Source organism: Molothrus aeneus, chromosome 7 (assembly GCF_037042795.1).
Source record: "Molothrus aeneus isolate 106 chromosome 7, BPBGC_Maene_1.0, whole genome shotgun sequence".
In the NCBI taxonomy this organism is placed as follows: Eukaryota; Metazoa; Chordata; class Aves; order Passeriformes; family Icteridae; genus Molothrus; species Molothrus aeneus.
In genome coordinates this window covers 5,229,595-5,250,669 of record NC_089652.1, presented here as the reverse complement: position 1 = coordinate 5,250,669, position 21,075 = coordinate 5,229,595, and the positions used below count along the sequence as shown (strand labels likewise).

Below are 21,075 nucleotides of genomic sequence, written 5' to 3'. Positions count from 1 at the left end.
TCTGAGGAGGGCTGGGAGGAGGTGGGGCTGCACCTGGGACTTTTAATGGCAGAATAAATGGGAGGTGGAGGGCAGTGCTGTACAGTCACTTCAGTGCTCCTGCTGTGCCTCTGTGCTCTTCCCCTGTGATCTACAGGAGTATATTGTCAGCACCAATTCTTGAAGAAATCCATACAAGCAGATTTTTGTTTTCTCTTCTGTGCTTTAAACTTTAGTTACCCATCAGCAGCTTTCAAGATGACAAGAATTTTGACAGCTTGCAAAGTGGTGAAGACTTTGAAAGGCAGATTGAAGTTTTGCAATGTGTCTGCTGATCACTGGAGTTTCTCAAGGACAGGTACCAGACTGTTGAGCATCAAGGTAACAGTGAACTTCTGTTGTTTAATAGATGTGTTTGGCATGCAGAGATAACTTGCCTGCAGATAACAGGGCTTACCTAGAGACATGAACCAGAGGAAATTTGTCTGAACCCTAAGCAAGGGGGTTGCTTGGCTAAATGGTCTTATTAGCTAAGCAAACACACTTTTTGTCTAGTCTGGAATGGAAGTTATGGGGCAAATTACACCAAAAGGTGTAAGTTCAAGGTTTCAGTTAATTATTATATGGTGTTTTCTTTAGAAACACCTCACCCTTCTACAGGACTGATAGCTAACAACAGATGTTTCAGTCCATATGAGAATGAACTGGCTGAATATTCAAAATTGTGCATCACTTGAGGCATAAAATTCTACTGAATCCATACAGAATCCATTTTCAATGTATTAGAAACTACAGTGGCTCTGAGGTTAATTGCAGAGGTAGACAACTCTTGTGAAGGCATCAGCGTATCAACTCTGGATTTACTGGGGCTGGACCACTCAGTTGATTCCCCCAGCTTTCTAGTGCTTTTTGCTACAGGAGCTGGAATAAATGGGTGAAATGGGACTTTGTGTGGCAGTTCTGTAGCACTGAAGTGCTGGGTGAGTTCTCTCAGCATGCACTTTGCATGGAAGAGGCACTTTTGCAGAGGTGTTGTGTTGAATGAACAGTGCAATAGAATTAGCGCCTGGAGGAGTGGTGTTTCAGAGTGGTAGGGAAGAGCACAGAGAGACTTGGACTGCAGGTGCTGCCTTACCTGGCAGGGTGGTCTAGGGGGCTGATCAGTATCACTTCTGTGCACTGGGGTTTCTCTTACCTGCCCCACAGCCACTCATTAATCAGGAGTCCTCTGACCTCCTTGCAACAGACCAGTTATTTGACAGGACAAAGGGGGAATGGATTCAAACTGACAGAGAATGTTTAGATTAGATATTAGCAATAAATTCTTTATTGCAAAGGTGGTGAGGCACTGGAAACAGGCTGCACAGAGAATCCAGTGGAAGGTGGCTCTGCTCATGGCAGGGGATTGGAACACAGTGATCTTTAAGGTCCCTTCCAACTCAAACTAGTCTATGATACTTTTAAAACAAAAATTCCTCTTCAGTGGAATTCAGGGTAAGGCAAGAAGTGTTCCTGCTAATACACCTTCCTTCAGCATGTGAGTTCCCAGTTTCTTTGCATCAGAGTGTGGAAGTTAAGTCTAGTTGTGAGCAAAGTGAGCAAGCAGTGACCTGTGGCTGGGTTTGGTGTTCCAACCAGCCCTGAAGATAATGGGTGTTTTTGAGGAATTTGAGGAAAGAGTGAAATGTAATGTAAGCATGCTGGAGTTAAAGAAACATTTGCATAACACTCTCAGGCACATGATGGGATTCTTGGGGTTGTCCTGTGCAGGGACAGGAGTTAGATGAACTTGATGAGCCTTGTGGATCCTTTCCAACTCAGGACATTCTATGATCCATGGTGCTGTGTATGGACTAATGGCAGTATTAGGTAATGGTCTCATTCTTCCATTGTTGCAGGCTTAAATGAGCATTTAGTTGCCTTTAATTACTTTCTCTTGCTGGGCTATTTTAGGAAACATAACAAAATACAATGAAAACATCTAACCTGTATGTAAGTTAAGTATTAGACAGCATGAGGGAGAGGTGGTAGTTTTAGAGAAATGCTTCTCCCAAGTTTGTATTCTGTCCAGTTTAAACTCACCCTGTGTGGGGAAACACCATTGTAGGTGAGTAGTGTTAGATGTGGGGACTCACATGTCCATATTTCTCTCTTACATCCCATCCTTCCATTCTAAAGAAGAGATGGGCATCCATGAGTGAAAGAGGAGCAGGGAGCAGAGCAGAGACCCCGCAGGGCTCTCAGTAGGGATGCTTAACATCACTGGTTTCAGGTTAATCAAGCTTGTTTAAAATTCAGGAGAGGCAGAGAGTCTGCTGGCTGAAGTTCTTATTGTTTAATGCTCTTCTGAGGCCAATGTAGTTAAATGGGCATGTAAAGGTAGTGTGAGCAATAAATAGGTGGCTTGTAACAGTACAGCTGGCTCAGTAAGGAGAGGTTTGGGAGAGCTATAAAAACCACCAGGAATGAGCTAAAATGTAGTCAGAAATGAGGAAAATTTTGTAGAGTGCTGGCTTTAGAAACTATTTCACATTACTGCAAAAGGACTCTTCAAATGCATTTGAGGCAGGTGGAAAGAAATGGGACAGTGACTGCAAGGAGAGTAGAGAGGTGGGTGAGGAAGCCAAAGATGAGTCACAAGGTACTGCACTCCTTGTTTTGGAGATGAAGGGGATGTAAAATGGGGCCCATTCCCATCTAGATGGGGGAACTTTGTGAATTGTTACTGTGGGGGAGAAAAGGGGTGCCCATTTCCATGGGTCCTCAGCAACTTGTGCTAGGTACCTCATCTGGCTTGGTTCACTCTTCTCCTTTGAGTTTTGTGATGGACAAATATTTGTGGCATTGCTATGAACAGCCTTGAGAACAGTTCAAGTTGTAGAAACTGTGGCTTTGTCTTGGATTATAAAGGAATTAATCCAGTGCTTCTCCCCAAAAAATATTCTAAGTGTGAAGTTTCTTTGGTGTATCCCAAAACACTCATCTTGATTCATTCTTTTTTATTTCCCTGTCTTCTTGTCTCAATGTTAGCCAGGAACAAATGTGCCAGAGCAAAATCAGATAGATACAGATAGTTATACACAGGGTTGGCAAAGAAAGTCTTGACTGTTAGCCATGCCCAGATAGATTTCCAGCCTGTGATGGCATAGTACTCACAAGAAGAGTGAGAATCAGTTTGATTTTTCTATCAAAGAGAAAATTACTCCTTTTTTGCTGGCTATTGGTCTTGGGAGAGTGAAATGTAGCTCAGTCCTGGCACTAGCTTTTTATTGTAGAAGGAATCTTGGAGATCTTGGATTCTTCTCTGCTTCTGATATGCCAGCTGTTCTGTAGCCAGCCAGGTGTGAGCCAAGAAATGTGGCAGAGAAGCTGGGCTGTGTGGAATTGTACTGAAGATTTTTTGAGATTTTGCAGATCTTTATCATCCACTTTTTAGATAGGAAGGGCTGCTCCAGCAGGGAACTAATTTCATCTGCTTTCTTACTTTCTTACTGGGTTTAGATTTGTTTTTATTTTAACTTCTTAAGTGCTTTCTTTACTTGATGTATGAAGTGGGACCTGAACTAGTTGACTCTTCAAGCTGCTTTGACAAAATACACAAAATCTGTCAATGTGACATCAACATGACCCTGTTAGCCATCTTCATCCTCAAAGCTCTTGAAGAGTTCTGCAGCCTCTCTAGAGCACAAGCCCTTTTGCTAAAGGTGAAGCTACTGATGTGTAGGAAGAGGAAATCGGATTGCAAGTGGCATATCTTATATTGGGTGGGTGTGGTAGAAACAATTTAGTTGAAATTACAACAGAGATTTATCTGAGGCTATGTGGGGATGCTTTTGAGAAGAGTGAAGACAAAAGGACCTGATGGAAGCTCTGGGGGGCTGTTTATTTCTTGCTTGTTCTTTTTTTGAAAGGAAGTATTTCTCCCAACTGATCCCTGATTGAGCCAAGAGGCTTTCTCTGTAGCCTGTAAATCACATTTCACCTTAAAAACAAAACTGAGAAAACAAGGTAGGCTGGCAGCTTAGGGATAAGGTAACACCTCCACTGGAAATGTAAGCAAGAATAATTGCTTTGAGAATGCTCAATGAACCAACCACTTAATTAAGAATAATAAATCAAGGAAGGGAGGGAAACACTTGAACATCTATTCCCTGCTATAGCTGAACTTGCAGGCAGGTTATGGTTGCTCAGGGACATTTTTCCCCATTACCTGAACACTGTGTAGGGGCTCTACTAGTATAATAAGGGCTTCTGTTCAACAGAAATGATTTCTGTGCTCTCTGGTTTAGAAGGGAGATGGGCAGTGGTGGGAGGAAGGCCATGCAGAACTTTAGTGAGGGTGAGGCTCTGAAGCTCACAGTGATTGCTCTGGGGTTTGGCCTTCAGCACTTGGATGAATCTTAAATTTTCTGGTCATTCCACCATTGTGGACTTTGTTTCCTGAAGGATTCTGCCAGGCTTGGTGGCAGTTAGGACCACAATTGAGGTAACTGCCCCAAGGTGTGCCCAGTGGTGGGAAGCCCACAACCTCATTTTAATTTGGTCTAAACCTAGGGGATTTAGCCACAAAAATTGTGTTTATAACTGGGGAGGGAGGAGATTTTTGTGTTGCTGACTAAACTGTCCAGTGGTGTGGGATGGTTCCAAAAGTTATGGCTAAATCTTTGGAGAATGACTGGGTGTTTGACATTAATGAGGAAAAAATGGCAAGGCTAAAAGCATCCCAGATGCACAGAATTCAATTACTTGGCATCTCAGTTTGATTTTTAGTGTATTTTGCAGTACATTAGTAATTGATCTGTGTGGTATTTGTAACTGCAGAGGGGCTGTAAATGAATGTTTGGCATGATGGTTACAAAATGTTCAATACTGAGAATGAAATTTCTCCTTGCTGTGATTGTTCATCTGATTTACAGCTAATGGGAAGTAGCTCTCCAGCTCCTTTCTGCAGCAAATTGATCTTGATTTTTCTTTTAAAAATCCCAGTAAGAGGAATAGTTCTGTAAAAGAAACCAATATGAAGCTAAATCATGGTGAGAGCTGCTTCCTGTGGACATGCTTGGCACATTTCCTGTGGCACAAACCACTGGGATTTTTGCACTGGTGGTCACTCTGCCTGTGCCTAGGAGACAGCTGTGCTTGCCTTCCAGAGGTGGAGGTTTATCAGGGCCCTGGAAGTTCATAGTCAAAGTTCTTTTAAGCCAGGAATTCATTGGCAAATTTATTTACAGCTTTGCTTACCCTTTCTCCTCCTCTGCATGTCACCAGTGATCCTGCTGAGGGAACTCCCAACTCATTTTGTCATTTCTGCTGTGCATGTAGTCATTATTTATTTGTCAGAAGTTGGAGTTCTCTGGTGGTTTCCCATCCAGTGCCTGGACAGAGTAAGAAAGCTTTAGTTTCCAAGTGGGACCAAAGAGGGTGGTACATTTAGTCTGATATGTGCAAAGACCCAGTTGTGACAATGAATCTCTTAAGGACTTCTGTAAAACTCACTCTGTCCCACTTGCCTGGCTGTAAAATAGTGATGAAGCCTGTAAGGGATCCCTCAGTTAGTGTGGGACTCAGTTCTGCTGAACCCTCTCTGGAAGGGGTATGGTTTCCTCTAGGCTGCTTGTTTCATAGCTGCTTCTTCTGGCACAATTTATGCCTGTCCCTGAGGTAACTGAGACCATGAGCATCCATCTATGATCTATGAGTTCCTCTGGTCCAGTGTCCTACAGCAGAATACACTGCTATTTTGAATTTTGCTGTCTGACACCAGTTCACTAAGCACACACACCTATTTTAGTGGCGTTGCTGTATGGTTGCACCAGAAGTTAAGCACCTATCAAAGGTCAGAGCTGGATGAGAGCCAGCAGAGTCAGCAGCAGGCCTTGAGCAAACATTGAGGAGGGAAGTGATCCTTTCCCTGCAGGGTTATGATGTTGGTAAATTACAAGATGTCATATGTAGAAAAAATGAGCTAAGGCATGGGAAAGGGTGATCCCACAGTAAAAGCAGCACATGCTCTGCTTGCAGGGAGGTTTGCCAGCTCATTAGGATAACAATGTTTCCTAAGAGTCAGAAAGAAAAAAGGCATCAGGCTGGTAGAAGAGGTAATGTCTTGGCAACTGGGAGTGGGAGAAGGGCAGGAGTACCTAACAGTGCTAGGCATGAAAGGCAGGTATCCTGGGTGCTGCCTGTATAAACATCAAGCCTTTCCTCCTGTGTTTGAGTCTCTTCATGTGCCTTTCTCTAGGTGCAGACAGCAAACTTGGTGCTGGAAGATGGGATGAAGATGAAGGGCTATTCTTTTGGTTATCCATCCTCCACAGCAGGAGAAGTCGTGTTCAACACGGGGCTCTCTGGGTAAGGCAACAGCAAATGGCATCCGGGCATCAGGACTTCTCTGGAAGCTTGTTGAAGTGTGAAAGCTGCTTTTTCCAAGCTTGTAGGGTTCTGATCCAAGCAGGTGGTTTTCTATATTTATTATATTATATTATTATATTTATTTTTCTATATATTCAATATGTATTACATTGTAGTCCAGAGGTACAGAGAGAGATAGAATTAATGAAGATGTTTCAGGCAGACCCCTTGTGCCAAAGCATTTGTGGTGATAAGCACCTTAAAGACTGATCTAATGATGATAATGAGATACATAGGGTTCTGATCACTTCCTACTGAATTGCTGAGTCAGAGCAGAGAAGCTGTCTGTTCTCCCTCTAGTGCCCAGATCAACTATAGAGGTTTGAAGCATGTGCAGCCTTCTTGGTAATGGAAGTTGGCTTCTGAGTGCAAAATTTTTAAACCCCAGGTTGGTCACCTTTATGACCCATCTCTTATGTAATTTGTTGGCTCACACCACAGGTAAGGATGTTTTTGCGTTCTGTGCCTTTGCAGCTAAAAGGCAGGATCAGATTGATGCCTAACCTAGCATGATTTTCTCTCTTCTCAAGTGGTAGAAACCTATGGCTGACTTAGGTTGGCAGCCAAATGCTGCCAGTGCTTTTGTTGGACTGCTTGAGCAGAGGAATGGGGCTTTTGGTAAGGACAGGGAAATGTCCTTGGGGATTTAAGACATCTATGGAGTTGTTAATGCTTGAGCTGCTTCTGCAGTCATTCATAGCTGTCTTTGCTCATCTGCTTTGTGCTCCCCACATTATGCTGTCCTTTGGAGATCTCAGTACTCACAGGTTGAGTTTTAAAATGATACCTTTGGTGAGAATGTTAAATTGCTGCAGAGGGGAATCAGTTTGCAGAGTTTTGCGTTAGGAGACAATTATTTAAGCATTTTGACAGCACTAATTACTGGCTGTGTTAATATACCTGCCAACAAGCCACTGTTTAATATAGATCAGAATGATGGAGGGCACCAGAGTTCTCTTCTCATTGATAGATTATGGGCCATAAATCTTGGCACATGACAAAAGTCAAGTAGGACCTGAAGGATTAATTTCCTCTCCATGTGTTACTGTGGCAGTAGAAGTTGTGTTTGCTCATTGTCTAATCATTTGGAGAGGATGCTGTGACAGAGATCTCTTCTGTGCTGGGCAGCATATGGGCATGGAGAAAACACTAAAAATGTAAGGAAGTATCTTCAGAGCCCCCTGTACAGAACGTGACCTTGATTGATTCAGAGAAATGGAAAACAAGAGTTTGCAGCATTGTTGCAGAACATAAAGGTGGCAGATTCCCCTACCAGTCCAGGGATTGCTGTCTATTGAAAGGAACCCTGTAACTGTACCTCCTGCTCCTGATCCCAGAGATCAAGATCTGGGTATCCAGAGGAACCCAGCTGTCCCTTCTCCCTGACACAGGAAGAGGCTGTGCCAGGGTGAGGGAGGTGCCAGGCTGCTGGGGCACGGAGCAGTTTGTCATGATAGGGAGCAAGAGGTGAGTGCAGGGGTGCTGATAAGCCTCAGACCTGCTTTTTGTGAAGTGGGTGTTTCTGGGTGCTGAGTGGGGTCAGCATGGGCTCTCTCTGGGGTGATTAATAGGCTGCTCTGCACTTTATCTCCTCATCTGGACCCCCATGTTCTGATTCATGGTATAGAAATGGGAGGCAAAGCACTTTATGTGCATACAGCTCTCAGGCCTGAAGTAGCTGAAGCTCGCTGAAATGTCGACGTGTTGCTCTGGACTAGAAGGCCAAGAGCACTCTTTCAGGGATGAAATGTTGAATTTTTGATAGAAAAGCAAGAGGATGAACTTTTCAGAAGCATTTGCTGAAAAAAAACTAAGCCTACTGTTGCAGCTGTATGTTTGGCATAGAAACAAAAAGAGGAGGTTTCTCATTAAGAAAGAAGATTTACAACCCATGAAATGTCCCATGTTTGAAATGGCTCCATAAAGGTGTTTGTCTCTAATAAATGTGTGTTTCCCATGATGTTTTAGTGAGAGAATGGGTTGACAGGAGTTTACTGAAATTAGGCAGACCTCTGGGCAGGCACAGCAAGGGTTAGACCTTGCAGCACGTTTGGAGCTGGTGTTTCCATCTGCTCCTCTGTGCTCCACACAGCATTGTTCCTGCTTAAAGGGCATTGTCTGAGCTCTGCCTGCACACCCCACCCAGAGCCATGGCTCTCTGTCCTTGTTTGCTGGTCACAAATGACATCAAAGGTCAATGACATTAGCTTTGTCAGTAACAAGTAGTTTTTTGGAGGCATAACCAATAAGCTCAGAAGGAGAGAACAGTGCCCAGCATGCCCATGCCATGTGCCTCGTACCTGCTGCAGTTTTGGGATCACACTGCACTTTGTGTGGTTGCTTACCTGCAGCTGCAAATACAGATTTGAACATCAGGAGAGGCTTACCTGAAAATATTTCCTGGCCAGTGTTTATTCAACCTGTCATTTCTCAGTGCTGGCTGGTGTGCTGTGTTTATATCTGCCAGCAGCCAGTCCTGCTTTTGTGAAGATTTTCCCAATGTTTGACAATTAATCTTCTGGCAGTAAGTCTGGTGTTCCATAAAAATGTCTCTTGTGACTTGCTGATATCTGGTAGATGACTGGAGTTGCCAATTAGGTACTGTTTAAACAATAATGACAAGAATTTATTATATTTTGTACAGGGCAGATTCATCCCAAAGTCTCTTTATGTGTTTGGCTCAATATTTGTGGGGATAACTTCATCTGTTGCTAAATTGCAGCTGCTTTTGGGTTGAAAGACAATAATTGTTTAAGGGAGATTTGCATGAGTATACTATAGAAGAAGGGAAAAAGTGAGGGGCTGTTTGTTAATTTGGAGCTGAAGAACAGGAGCATATAGACCACATTTACCCTGTCCCCCTATATATGGTTGAAAGTGGGACTGGACCTACTAGTTGCAGAGATGGTACTTTGTGGAGTCCTAGTTTTGCTCTTCTGCTGCAGAAGAATGTTCCAGTGTGCTTTTAGCACTGTCCTTGCTGAGAAGGGCATTCAGGTGCTTCACAAACTGCCAGGCTTCTGCTTTGGGGCTATGACAGGACATGTTTTGGGGCTGTGTGACCAGGGGTGCAATGCTGAATCCCAAAGCTTTGTCTTGAACTTTTCTTCTGCAGGAGTACACCAGCCAGCTTCCAAGCACTTAGGAGTCTTGTCAGGTGAAATGGATGGTGCTCTGTGGCTGGGAACATGGAGAATGCCAGGGAGAAACTTCAGAAGTGGGACCATGGCAGGGTTGGTGGCAGAGAAGGACCCAGAGCAGTGAGGAGGAAACCCAAAGACTTGTCTGTCCTCTCCCACAAAAAGAGCAATTACAGCCCTGAGCATCCCAAGACAAGCTCCAGAGTGTGGAAGGGACAAAACCTGGGCAAAACCAGCTCTGTTGTCTGATGGTTTTTCAGTTGGAGCTTTCTGCTGCCGCTAAGAGGGGAGAGCTCCTACAGCACATGGAGGGCAAAGCACTGCCCAGGGATGTGCCCAGGGAGAGGCCAGGCCAAGCTGTTATCAGTGATACTCTGTGCAGGGCTGAGATCTGCCTGCACTCCCTGTACTTGATTCTCATGTTAAATCAAAGGACTCTGAGTTTGTTGATGTGCTTTCCTTCAATGAAACATGAGAAGCCAAAGCATTTCCTTGTTCTCCATGTCAAATGTTTAACCACAAATGGCAAAGTCTGGGTATATTCACAGAGGTGTTTGCTTTTATTCTGAGAATATCTTCACATGAACATCATCTGTCTTTTTGGGAATTCAGACCTGTCTTGTTTTCACTGGTTCTGTTGTGTTACTTTTGACTCCAGACCTATGTACTTTCCTTCTACTGTTTCTTCACCTAGATACACTGAAGCCTTGACAGATCCCAGCTACAAAGGGCAGATTCTTACCCTGGCTAACCCCATAGTTGGGAATGGTGGAGTGCCTGACACGGCTGCTTTGGATGAAATAGGCCTCAGGAGATTTCTGGAGTCTGATGGGATCAAGGTAATGGTGGGAGAAGCAGTGCTGATCAAAGGGTTGTGCCCAGTAGCCTGAGTAAGAGTTTACTGGCTCCCTCATAGAAGAAATCAGTGATACTCAACCTTTCTTTTTCTTCTTCTGGTATTTTCCTGTGAAGGAGTGGTAGCAAAAAATACTCCATCTTGATTTCTGTACTAAGCCATGTGCCTTCTGGAAGTATCTGTTCTGAGGTGAAATAACTATTTTACACACTAACTCCATTGAAAAATTGAGCTGACTTTTGAAATGAAAGGTTACTTAAAAGTGATAAGTTTTCTTACAAAAAAAAAAAATTTTCTTGTCCTAAATTTCCATTTTCTTTCTTTTGACAAGAAGTGTTTTGTCAGCTCAGTGCAATTTGCAGCTTTGGTTACCAAGGCACATTCTTCTGTGGATTTCCTGGTAAAAATGCCCAGGTACAGCAATGAGCTAGCCTGAAGTCTGCCCATGATATGGTTTATGGTGAGTGCAAGTTGAAGGTACAGGGTAAATACAAAAGTGATCCTCCAGTGCAAAATGATGTTTCTTCTCTCTACAGGTTTCAGGTTTACTGGTGCAGGATTATAGCAATGAGTACAGCCACTGGCAGGCTACTAGGAGCCTGGGAGAGTGGTTGCATGAAGAACAGGTGAGCAATACTAGATGTAACAGCACAATGAGAACTGACCTGGATGGAAAGATGAGCTCTTTATTGTTCCAGAACATAAAGGTGGCAGATTCCCTACCAGTCCAGGGGTTGCTGTCCATTGAGAGGAACCCTGTAGCTGCACCTCCTGATCACAGAGATCAAGATCTGTGTATCCAGAGGATCCCAGCTGTCCCACTGTGCTTTTTGGAGCAGAAACTAGATTTGAGCATCTTAGCTAATTATGAGTGGGAACAGGGAGGAGAAGTGAAGAGCTGCAGTGAGGCAGCCTTGTAAGACTGCTGCTGAGAGCCTGAGCTCCTAACACAGGGCCAGGCTGGATGGGGCTGTGAGCAGCCTGCTCTAGTGGAAGGTGTCCCTGTCCCTGGCAGGGGTTGGAATGAGATGAGCTTTAAAATCTGCCAAACCAAACTGTTCTATGATTCTGTGACATGTTCTCATAAAGGTGATCTGGGTGCTGTCTTCCTCCAGTTTTTTAGCTGCTTATTCTCTAACTTGTCCTTGGATTTTCTTCAGGTGCCTGCACTGTATGGGATTGATACCAGGATGTTGTCCAAATTAATTCGTGACAAGGTATGATCTGCTTCCCTTGATCCAGTTGCATTAACCTTGCTGGGCCCTTTCCAAACCTGGAGTAGCAATGGTACTGCTGGGCTGTCTTGACTTCAGATCAGATCCATGTGCTCTTCCAAAGGCTTCTGTGCTGCTGGGCAATGCTCTAATCCCAAGGAGCCCCCTCTCCCTGGCTCTGCTCTGGGTTTCCTGTCCTGCACAAGTGAGCCAGCCCAAGGTGATGAAAATGAAAGGCCTCGGGTAGTGTCAGACACAACAGGTTTCAAACACATCTTAACTCAGAAACAGTCAGAGAGAGCAACAAGCCTGTGAGATATTGTGGATATTCGTTCACAGACAGTGGCACCTTTGGTCAGTGGAAATTGTCCTGCCCCTCTGAGACAGAGGAATGCCTACAGTCATCCAAGATGTATTCCTAACCTGGTTTCTTTTGGCTGAAGCCTGCTATTATTTTCAATAGTTATTACTTTTCTCTGTTTTCCAAGAGCTGACAATTGAAGGTCATGGGTAGGATTATGTTATGGAGTGAAGGTTAATGTGAAGGTACACTTCACACTGGCTGAAATGGTGATCAAAGCCAGTCTGAATGTAAATTTGCCTTGGAGGGCTTTCTTTCCTAATGGATTATTTGAAGCTGCTCTTTTCTTTAGATGATCAATTTTCAGTCTGCAGCCCAACCCTATGCCCCCTTTCATTCCACAGCACAAAACAGGAATGGGCCATCTTGAATAAAGGAATATTTGTAGAAATGAATTCTATTAGGAAGATGTGGCATTGTCCTGCTCTTACAGATAGCATACAAGTACAATTTAATAGAAAATGGCAATGTATTTTCTGCTTTCTTAAGACATAATAGATCACCATTCCTTTTATCCAAAGTTAATACTTTCAGTGTTTGTCCTGCAATTTAGCAGTGTATGGTAGTGAGTCCCATTATACCATGACTTTGAATGGTATTGGTGTATAGCTCTTAAAGTGCATAATGTCACCTCTTCACCCAGTTCTCTCAGGCTGAAAAAAACCTACTTAGTATTTCACTCCCTGTCTCTGTAAAAACTGGGGGTGAGAACAGGGCCTCCTTATGGTACATGCAGAAATAAGCAATGACTTGTTAAACTGGACTGAAAGTAAATGCAGGGCCTCTCAAGTACCACTCAGGGGCCTCATTTCCAAGAATAGGACTTGCTGAAGATGATGATTTTTTTTTTTCCATGTAAAGCAGCTTGGAGCAGCTTTTGGTGTAAGAAAGAAGACATAGAATGTCAGCCACTGTTAAGGGCAAAACTGTCCTCAAAACTTGCCCTTATTAGTGTGCATGGCAGTGCAAGATATTGGCTGTTGCTTGCCCTAGAGAAATGGCAAGGCTACTTCAGGTATGGCAAGCCAGGGCAGTATCTAAAAGGAGAATCACTGAATCCAAGGAGCAATCCCAGTGTGAATACTGGTGTCATAGCCAGAGGAAGCTGAGTTTAACATGTTTGATCATGAAAACGGGATGTGATAAATTTACCACAAAACCTTCTCTGTTTTACTTCCCCTTTCCATCCTTGAAAAGTTCTGTAGTGCACACTTTGTTCCCATGCTGAGAAGAGCATAACCCTAGATTAATCCCACTAACTTCAGGAGTGGGGCAAAGCCAAAGCAGGGATTCTTTTTCCAATGAGAAGAACAAGAGTGTCCTAGCTTCTGCCAGGTGGTAACAGCAACACAGAGCAGGGCTTGCTGGAGGTGATTTTTATTTTTAACAGTTTATTCAGAAAACAGCTGGGCTGACCTGCCTCCTACATAGCTTTGCCTTACACCAGTTCTGCTGCCTTGTAGCTGTGCACAGGAGGCAGCTGAAAACCTCACAGTGGGTTTCCAAAACCAAAAAATCTTCAAACTGCTTTGTGGGTTACTCCCAGATCTATGTGACAGTTACGTGGGGATCTGAATTCTGATCTTCTTGGAAGACAACTCAATTTCATGTCACAACACAGCTTGCCAGACTGCCTATTAACAAATATTACTGCTGATAATGTCTCTCCCCTGAAGGAAGGGGTTTAAACAGATTTTTTTATACTGAGGAAGGCTCATAAACTTCTGAAAATGCTAAAAATGGTTATAAACTGCCAAAACCCCATATTTAAACAGCTGTTCTGGTTGCTGGGCCTGTCAACACCTCGTCCCAGTTTTCACAGCTTCTCCTTTGCTCATGCTTTGTTTTTTATGGTGTATTTCCACAGGGCACAGTACTTGGGAAGATTGAGTTTGAAGGTCAACCTGTGGAGTTTGTAGACCCAAATAAGCAAAACTTAATTGCAGAAGTTTCAACAAAGGTGAGAACAACTTCTATAGTACACACCAGGTAGGGTGGACACACCTGCTAGTAACTGCTCCTCATTTGCTCTGGGGATCAACCAGTTTTTCTAAACAAACAATTTGGAGATGTTTTTTAAACCATGCACCTTTCTAGATATTTGATGGACTGTTTTCTCAATATCCCTGTGGCTCCTTAGGTGCAGTGTTGGAGATAAAAAATGGTTTGTGTTGAGCTGAATGTGGTCTGAACCACACTCTGATCAGAGGACTGTGTGTTACAAAGACAGAGAAATATTGGGGATACAGTTAGACCTGGTATGTGGTGGATGTTTTCAAACATAAAAAGAATTTACAAAAAGAATAGTTGCTTTCCTTAAAAAAATTTAGGAAACAAACTCACAATAGCGTTTGATAATCTGTGATGGGGTGTAATTTTGTTGGGGTGATTCCGGAAGAGATTTCTAGATGTCAAAACCAGACCACATTAGGAATCCTCTATATCTAACGTTTCTGGAATTAGCTGCTGTGTCCATAGATCTGAACAGACTGCAGGTGAAGTTTTTACTTTGGTAGCTGGGCATGCGAACAGTGTTCAACTACAAGCTGAGAAGAATGTTAGAAATCATGGGGATGTGCAGGCACACAGTTTGTGGTGATTGGGAGTGGGGCTGTGGCTGAGCCTCATCCTCAATGGGCACAGCTATGAAAAGCAGGTGAGCAGCACTGACAGCAATGAGCCATGGAGTGCCCAGGGGCACTGAGCAACCACCAAAGGGAACAGAGGGCACACAGGTGCAGTGCATCAACAGGAGGGGATAAAAGGCTGGGCTGAAGAACAAGAAGGGCAGATGCTTGCAGCCTGCTGAAGGGGTGAGGTGTTAACTCTGTATGGGTTGAAGCTTTCTGAAATTGTGTGGTGATACTCTGTGTATGGTGGCTGCCTCAACTGTGACATGGATGTAGGGAAACCAGGCTCATACTAAAAATAGTAACTATTCTTGTACCAATGCAACTCCCAATGTCTTAAACTGTGGCCCCTTTGGGGGTTTAACTGGGGGATAAGGAGTGCCCTGGATGCTTAATTCCATTAAGAAGTGAGAACTGAGTATATGAGTCCCTTTTGCAAATTCCATGCTTGTTATGGTGTTTGCACTTCCCTCAAGATCAGTGAGGCTCTGGAAGAGCTCTGCAAATAGCTGCTTGTGTACTGTTCTGTACACAAGCCAGTGCATTCATGGTGTGGGTGAAAAGCAGCCCTGAGCTGAATGGTCAGGAAGCAAGGGGGAGCTTGAAGCACTCTCCATCTCCAAATCTTGGGTTTACAGTAGTAACTGGCATCCTGGGATGCCACTGCAATACAAAGGCTGCCCTGCAAATCTCACCCTGGGGGATCTCCCCAGCTCATCCAGCACCTCCACTGTGTTTTGAGTCATGGCCTTGGTGCTACACAGAAGGATGGGAATTGCTTACTGAGGTTGTGATCTAGGATTGCAAGGTACAGGGGGAGCCATTTTGTGTCAGTAAATCTCAGAAACAGGTAAGATTGCTGATGCTAAACTCTGCAATTACTGAGACAGAACTACTGTAAAGATGCTGAAAATAGCTTCTTAAAGGGAGATAGAATAAGATTAACAGCACTTTGGCAGTCTTGTTATGTTTATAACTTCATTTTATAGGCTTAAAAAACAACATCACATATAAAGCTGTAAATGAGGTAAGCTGTTTAATGTTGGTAATTACTGGACATGATAATCCATCTGTTGCCAAATGGTGATTTTCATGTAAATCAGCATACAGTATGATCTGGACTCTGCTTATCTATTGTACACTAGGAGTGATTGATTTTCTTATTATATCTCACCCACCCCCTGCCACCTTGATTAAATGCTAGTGATACAGACTGTGCTTGCTAACATTGTCTACCCAGGGCAAGGAATGTAGAGAACTGCCAGTGTTCTGCAAGCACTCTTGTTGGAGATTTTTTTTTTTGGTGCATGTGATCATCAGGGTTGCAGAGCAGATGAGATAGGTAACCAGTCCAAGCTAAGAGGTCATATCTCTCCACACATGCAGGTCCATGTACTGCTTTTGTTCTCAGCACTAGTACCAGCAGGAGCTTGTATTCTCCCTAACCACTGGTTTGCATCCCTCTCACATAATCCTTTCAGACTGGGACAGTTTTTTATGGGCTGTGCTGCCAACAGATGAGGGAAATCCTCTGGCTTTAGAAGGAATGGATTTTAACAGTTCTCTGATCCAGCTCCCAGTCTAGTTTCTTGCCCAGATGCAGGGGACAGGTCAGGTCTCTGCAGGACAGAGTGTGACAAATGGGTTGTGGAGACAGCAATATCTAAAATCAGTCTTGCTGCTGAAGGAAGTGTTGTAACAACTCATAGCTAATTAATTTGAGCAGGAAGAGTTTTGAAAGTAAGGGTAATTAAAGTACTTGAAGTAGTGTTGCCCCACAACTCTCTCTGGTCATGAGAACAACTGAGGAGAACCTTTGAAAGAGATCTTTGCTTCATAATATTTTGTTGTTTGTGTTTTTTTTTTTAAGTATGGATTTTGTGAGAAATTGAGGGATCTTCAAGAGCCCCTTTTGAAAAGGACAGTGACTTTTTCTTAGGGGTCTCTGACACAGGACACTAAACTCGTTTCTGTGAGAACTGAACACCTTAATATTCTTGGGATTTTTGAAACCCATCACCCAGAAGCTTGAAGGACAGCATGTAGAGGACCCTTAAAATCCCTGTGGAGTGATACAGTTCCACTGTGGACTGTTGGAACCCGAGTCTGATTATGTGCAACTCACTTTTATTTATACTTTTCAGGGTGTGAGGCAGTAAGGTGTCCTTGAGTTACAGGCCTAGAGAGGAATTGTTTTGTCTGAATAAAACAGGAGAACAGTAGCTGACAGGCTATGGAGTTTTAGAGTTAAACACTAAAGCAGTACAGGATCTGAAAAATAGAAAAGCTGAATCCTAAGGCATCACTAGAAACCTCTGCATTTCAATCTCTGCAAAGATAAAAGTTCAAACAAGAACTGAGTTAGTGTAACACATGGGGAGGAGTTGGAATATTCTGTTAACAAACTTCATCTTGAATTATCTGCTGAGAGGATGTCTTTCCTTCTGGCTAACCATATTTCTCCTTTTAAAAAATTCAGTTTGTCACCCTGCACCAGCCATATTGGACATGGATTTTAGTATCTTCTCATCAGGAGGTCCAGATGTGAGATACAGATGCCAGGGAAGTTGATTAAAAGGGAAGTACTTGGTGTAAAAGAGGAAAAAAAATTGTTTTTTTCCATGATGCCCAAGAGAAAAGCCACTTTGGGCAAAATACATTTGTCAATATCAGCTTTCAGAAGCTGAGTGTTACTGAAGGTAAGCACAGAGTTTGTTTTTAGGAGGAGAAGGCAGCCTTATGTGCTTATTGATGAATAACATCAATAACTGCTGCCTCTGGTCATGTAGCAAGTAAAATAATTCAGCAAGCTTCAGAAAGAAGCTGTCCATAAATAACTTTACATTAGTGCTAGAGCTGTCTGACAATGGCACAGTACCAAGGCCATATAACATAGATTGGTTTGACTTCACTTTTTTCCATTCTGGCTGTGACCAGTGGATAACTGGGTGTACAAAGCATGATGGTCCAGATTTGGAACTGCTGACAATTTATTTTGTGGAATGGGTTAAGGAGCAGCAGCTGGAAGAGAAGGTGTGAGATAAAACTGCCAGGTCCATATGAACATAGGTGCCATTGTGCACAGAAGGTCACTCCCAGCTGTCCCCAGCTGTGCTGTGCTTTGCTCTGACTGGGACTGGAGGGCTGGTGTGGTGTTTCATGTGATGGAGCTGTGGCTTTGCTCCCCTGGCATCAGCAGGATAACTGCACTTCAGCTGAAAATCTCTCACTGGGTGTCTGGCCTGTTTCTCTTGAGTTGCAATAATCTGTGAGAACTGGCTTTTTGCTGCACTGCTAATGAGGTGACACACAGGAAAAAAGCTTGTCATGAGCTGTGGAAACAAGTGATTGCTTAGGAATTGCATTACTGCTGTTGATGCCTTAACGAGCTGGAACAGAGGCTAGACAGAGTTAAGAGGAATAAAGGGGACATTTATTGAAGTGCCTTCAAAGGCCACACCCTGGCACACTGCCCAGTAGGCTACAAGATGGAAGCAAAAGAGGGCTTGGTCATGAGATCTCACATTTTTATCAGTTTTAGTCAATTTGCATACAGGAGTTAACTTTCCAATTAATAGCTTCAAATGAAGAAGTTTCATCCTCCTTGCTTGCTTGCCTGCCCTCCTCTTTTCACCTTTTTTGTGCTTTGGACCTGAAGTTTGAAGAGATTTTCCTTGAGTCTCCAGCTAGAATAGGATTGTTTTGTCTTCACCACCCTGTGGAAAGATCCTAGTAACACTTAATATAAAACTAAAAGTGTGCACCAAAACAACAAAAAAAACTTAAAGGTATCACTGCAATCAACAGTATATAAAGCAGCATTCTAACTTTTACTTTCACAGAAAGATAAAGGAAGCACTAATGTCTGCAGTACTCCTGGAGATTTCCACATAAATTAAGTACCAGTTGCTGCACATTGGTGAAAAGTTATTCTGCCTATCTTCTCTGTGTTTTGGGGACATCTGTCATTTACAACATGGTTTGTCTTTTTATAGGAAGTCAAGATTTATGGCAGAGGGAATCCAATTAAAGTTGTAGCTGTTGACTGTGGGTTGAAGCACAACATTATCCGTCTGCTGGTAAAGGTGGGTCAGTGCTTGATGTTCCTTGTCACTTGTTTGGCTTTGGCAAGAGCCTCAGCTGTGCTCACAAGCCTTCCTTCCACCTGGACACTCATGCATTTTAATGTTAGTTGCCCTCCTGAAGTGAGGCACAATTTTTAGGATGATTTTTATGCACTGGGAGGTGTTTTCTGCACTTGGTATAGTGTATTGAGGGGATAAGGAAGAGAACCTGTACAGCAGCCTCTCAGCCATGGGAAGAACCCCCAAAGATGAGTTTTTAAAAAATGAGGCAAAACTTCTGTAAAGAACAATGGAGGAAGGTCAACCCAACATTGTTAAAAATAAATAAATGAGGGGGAAAAATGCAGTGATGGTGGTGAATGGTTGAAACAGGCCCCAAGTACCTGTGGAATGTTCATCTTTGAAGATATTAAAAACACAGCTTCCCAAGGCTCTCAGCAACCTGCCTTAAAGTGGAAATTACCCCTGCTTTGGTCAGGGATTGGACCTGATGGCCTCATGAGGCTCATGAATCCCAAGTTGTTGTTTGATTCTAGAATTCTGTGAAAAACTTCTCCTGTTTTTAGCACAGTGATGGAGCAGTTCTTGCTTCTTTAGCCACATAGGAGGACAGAAGGCAATGTCCTCATATTCTCTAGATACACAGGGTTTCCCTGATTGATTTTTTAAATTAGTGTGGATGTTTATCTCAGTTTTGATGTGTAGGACTGCTTCTGGCATGCCATAGAGTAAGGATGTGAAGCCCTAATTTAGCATTAGGATGAATGCACTGTGTAAAAGTGAACATATGTTACATGTTTACATACACACTTATTTTGCTTTCCATCAGTAAATTTTGATCTCATCAGTGAATTTTGGAGTCACTTGACAAACACTGAGGTGGCTCCAAGGGGCCAAGTCTGTCAGTTTTGTGAAGGTAGTATGGTCAGATAGTGGAGAGAAGCTGATAATGGGAAAAGGAGATGACTGAAATACAAGCTCAGGCTCTGGGACATGAGAGCATAGGAAGAACCTCCTTACAAAAATTTGTTTCCCTCTTCCCTTCATTTCTGACTCCCTTACTTGTTTTTTGTTTGGTGTTTTTTAGCGAGGTGCAGAAGTGCATTTGGTTCCATGGGACCATGATTTCACTGGCATGGATTATGATGGACTCATAATTTCTGGAGGTCCAGGGGATCCTATGAAGGCCCAGGAAGTGATTCAGAATGTCAGAAAGGTACAGTGCAATGCCTATAGGCTGATTATACTTTTTAATTTGCCTTTTTTTCAAGTGCTTGAAGTAGAAGTTGGTTGTATTAACCTGTCATGGGCCAAATGTTACTCAGCCATTTCAGCTGCCTGGAATATTCCTCATCTTGGTCTGGTGGGATTTGTCTCCAGCCCAATAGTTACAACAAGGCTTTATAGACCTTGGTGAACAATACATGGCAAACATGGTGACCACAATTACCATACCAGTGCCTTGAAGTACCCTGGGCTCTTTCAGGTCCTCTGTGACCTTAGGAAAGAACAGCACTGATTTCAGAGCTCCCACTTGGAATAATGTCACTAAATGTCTGTAATGCAGTGTCATTGCTTATTCTCTGTGAGTAGTCTGACACCAGGCTGTGCTCTGAGGCTTCTCTCTGAACCAGAGGAAAGGAGGAAACTTTCCTTCATAGGCTGCTGCCACTCTGGCATTGAGCTTTTTCCCAAGTCTGTGAGGGAACTGGCATGGTTTATGCTGGAATTGCTGGACAGAGACACTCCAATATCCGTTGAAAACCTTTTCATTTTAGGTCCTGGAGAGCAATCGCCCAGAGCCCCTGTTTGGAATTAGTATGGGGCATTTAATCACTGGAATAGCAGCTGGAGCTACCTCCTACAAGATGCAGATGGCCAACAGGTGAGGCTCTTCTTGCCAGACAGAGCAGCTCAGCACTGGAAAGGGCTATGGAACAGCAGTGCTCTGCTGCTGAGCTGCCTTAGGAGCAGCTGGCATCTCAGTAAGATTGCTCCTTCCTCCCAGCCATTCTCCTTGCCTTTCATTTAAACTGCTGTCTTGGTTTGAAAAGACAGGTGTCTGCTAAGGAAGGCAGGAACCTCCCCTGAAATGGAAAATGTAAACCCCCTCCCTCTGAATTATTATAATTTTTGAAATTAAGAGGCTCTCAGGCAAAGATATGGGAATAGGAATAACAGCTCTTTACTAGGAAAAATAAAAATATAAATGCAATAATACAAAACACCACTGCCAGAGTCAGAACAGGAGCTGACCCCCTGTGTGTCAGGGTGGTGGCACAGTCCCATTCCATGGTGGCTCAGCCCTCCTGCAGTGCCAGCTGTGGTTCTGCTGGAGCAGGGATCCTGCACAAGGGGGGAGTTTTCCTCTGAAGCTTCAGGGTGCTGGAGATGGGCCT

General features: G+C 43.5%; 1 protein-coding gene across 1 annotated transcript in view; it reads left to right on the top strand.

The window, feature by feature from the left end:
* The first annotated feature begins 237 nt into the window (after window positions 1-237).
* Window positions 238-21,075, top strand: part of CPS1 (carbamoyl-phosphate synthase 1) — a 92,098-nt gene continuing 71,260 nt past the window's right edge. Inside the window, exons 1-9 of the mRNA XM_066553616.1 lie at window positions 238-360; window positions 6,221-6,330; window positions 10,225-10,369; window positions 10,923-11,012; window positions 11,547-11,603; window positions 13,829-13,921; window positions 18,587-18,676; window positions 19,764-19,892; window positions 20,455-20,561. Coding sequence (XP_066409713.1) covers window positions 238-360; window positions 6,221-6,330; window positions 10,225-10,369; window positions 10,923-11,012; window positions 11,547-11,603; window positions 13,829-13,921; window positions 18,587-18,676; window positions 19,764-19,892; window positions 20,455-20,561 — 944 coding nt within the window. The remainder of the gene's footprint in view (window positions 361-6,220; window positions 6,331-10,224; window positions 10,370-10,922; window positions 11,013-11,546; window positions 11,604-13,828; window positions 13,922-18,586; window positions 18,677-19,763; window positions 19,893-20,454; window positions 20,562-21,075) is intronic.